This window comes from Crassostrea angulata, unplaced genomic scaffold (genome assembly GCF_025612915.1).
Source record: "Crassostrea angulata isolate pt1a10 unplaced genomic scaffold, ASM2561291v2 HiC_scaffold_182, whole genome shotgun sequence".
Lineage (NCBI taxonomy): Eukaryota > Metazoa > Mollusca > Bivalvia > Ostreida > Ostreidae > Magallana > Magallana angulata.
In genome coordinates, this window is record NW_026441735.1 from 1 (window position 1) to 3,000 (window position 3,000).

General features: G+C 31.9%; 1 protein-coding gene across 1 annotated transcript; it reads left to right on the top strand.

Annotated features, from left to right (window-relative positions):
- Positions 1–2,056: 2,056 nt before the first annotated feature.
- LOC128169697 (uncharacterized) lies at positions 2,057–2,658 on the top strand (the record flags this gene model as incomplete). Its single annotated transcript, XM_052835791.1, has 1 exon — positions 2,057–2,658. A coding segment is annotated over one exon (602 nt), but the record flags the coding sequence as incomplete, so codon positions are not given.
- Between the last annotated feature and the right edge of the window lie 342 nt (positions 2,659–3,000).

A 3,000-nucleotide genomic window follows, 5' to 3' on the forward strand; every position in this document is an offset into this window, starting at 1 on the left:
TTCTGTACAAAACTGAACCAAGTGAATACTCTGTACACAAGCATATTAACAAAAAAAAAGAAACAATATAAGAGCGTGTTCTAGAGGCTAGCTATATATGTACAATACGAATGGGCTGACTGTAAAAACAAGTTCCACTTGAGTAACCACAGGCGTTGATGTGATACCTGGCTGACCCAATTGAATATCTTATTGTGCAATCCAGCAAGCTACTGAAACCCTTACTATAATTCTGTATTTAAAAAAAATGAAAACTCATAAATTAACAGAGTTCCAAATCACCTTGGCCTTTGACCTTGATGTCCTTTTATTCGGCCAAGGTAGACGCCCCCATCCCAAGGGGCAATAACTGCTAGAAGGGGGGGGGGGCTCAGGTCCTTCCAGTTTATAGATTAAAGAACCATCTAAGTATAATGAAGACATTGGTAAAAGTTTCAAGTCTCAACCACATGGCATCTAGGCGTATTCATTTGTACAAATAAAGTTTTAATCATTATGAAAATGATAATAATGATTTTATTACGAGGAGATATAAACAAAAAAGATGTTCGAGGAACATGTCGTCTGATCTTAAGCACTGAAAAATGTTGCATTAGTAGCAGAGAAATGTGTGATTTTCTGAAAGTTTAAAATGTTTACATCTTGAAATATTATACGTTTTAAGAAGCTCGATGGTCGTGGCCATATTTAGAATGTATCGAATCCTTTAAAAGGTTTTTTATGTAAAGATATAGAAAATATCCAAATTTAAAAGGTGAATAATAGTTTATAACTAAACAAATCATATCTTAAAATTAAAGGTAGATCTGACGGTGAATTTTTTGACCATCTAGCCTCTTTAAACATATTGTATTTACACATGCATGATGGTATAAACATGTACTTTCAAAACCGGTTTTTACCAAAATTATACTATTCTTTTCACGAGACTATCTCTTGAATAAAAAAGCTCGAATATATTTCAAAATATGCTTGTAAACTGATTTACTTATAAAATTTTGGAAGAACAATTTGGTACATTTTCCATTTTGTTTCCTTAGCATGTCCTTAAACGGTAGTGTTTTTCTTACATGATATTTTTAACCCTCGATAAAGTTTTACTCGATAAATGTAATTAAACCTAAAAAAAAAAAATAGAAATTGACAACAAAATTGTAATTTTAAGGGCTACTAATATTGCAGAGGTTACGGTTAAAAAGTAAATAATTAAGGATATGATAATAAGGAATTTTGAATTAAAACACTGTTCGTTATTGAGACATTTTAGTAGAAAAACTATATAATCAAAATGTTAAATGTATTTTGAACATCAAACAGTACAAAAGAAAATAGAGCTTAAAGATAACAGAAAAAGAACAATGAGAATTTCAAAATATGCCTGTCATTCATTTCATTGATTTACCCGCAACGAGTCATAATCGTGTTCACGATACGTTATATATAATTTTTTGAAAACGTTATTCAGTTGAGATCTATTTTTATTAATATTTTCATACTATTATCACACAAAGTTAGTATTTGTTTTGATCAGCTAACATACAATCACCAATATTTTTGTCAAACTTCTCAAAATTATTTATATTCAGATATAAGTGAATTATAAAGTACTGGATTAGCCAATTCGTGACTTCAATTTAGCACGTGAGTACATTTGAAAAAAATGTAGGTGTCCTTTTTGATCTGTGCAAAGGTACGTGACGTTCAGTTCAACATATTTAATTTTGTTTAATTTTTAATAACCAATTTGTGTCAAAAAAGACTTCAAGTATATATATGACCCTTTAAATGAGACCCCCATCCCACATTCCAAGATCATGTTTTTTATCAAATGGCAAAGGCAAGGTCTTTTCTCGCCTGATGAGACCTTCCTTGCTGCTCGCAACGAGATTGTTAGTTATTATAATGTTTCGTATGTAATCTTATTACAGTTTTTAATGTACCGGTATAATATTCTCGTTTTTATGCCCCATTACATATCTTTCCTTCGTTAAAGTTTTTTGAGTTGTAGAAAAAATTGAGGTACCAAAAATAACCTTTCTTTTGGTTTTTTTTTTAGATGTTTTGAGCAAAAGAGAATGGCCTTATCAAAATATGACTCTACTCGGGGAACAACAAATCTTGCTCGAATTGCCCGGGCTATCTTAGGTCCCTGCACTGATGTACTGCGCGATGTTCTCACGAAAGAGATAACTCCACCAAATTTGAAAAAGGAACTTAATAAATATCCAAACAAATATCGAATCAGTAAACATTTAAAACAGGTTGTCAAAAATGGAGATTACTCGAAATTTGACATTTCATTGCTTTACATGTTTTTAAGAAACCTGGGTTCAATTCCTGAACATAAAAACAAATGGGGAACAGATCCAGATCCATATGATAAAAGCGTGTCAGCAAACATAGAACGAATTCGGAATTTAAGAAACGAGTGGGGACATTTTACAGATTTATCTCTTTCTGACTCAGATTTTGAACAACATTGGAAAAATATATTTCAAACTGTAAAGGATCTTGAGGGTTACCTCGGAGCAACAACCGTGTACCAGGACGCCCTGAACAAGTTGAAGACTTGTTGTATGGACCCGGATTCAACACAGCCCTACATAAAAAAATTGTTGTGGGTTGAACAATTAGTAACTGATATTACAGATCTAAAAGGTAAAATATCAGATAGTTTAAAAAAAATTATCAACAAATTTTGCAAACACGTTATTAAATTCACTTTCGTAATTTCAGTAATTTTAAATTGCCTATTTACATTAATTAAAATGATATAAACCGTCACATGCCTCAGACTTTTTTTCGTTGAAGGTATTTGTTAAAATACAGTACCGATCAGATCCAGTCTAACACAAAAGTAGAACCAAACTAAACCACGGGTTTACTCTCTTATCTAATTATCTAACTGCCTGTAATTCCCACCCCCTGTATATTCTAAATACACATGTAGCGTCTGCTACAGGGGTCTTCTTTGATCTTTGGTTTTTCTTCACTAACAAT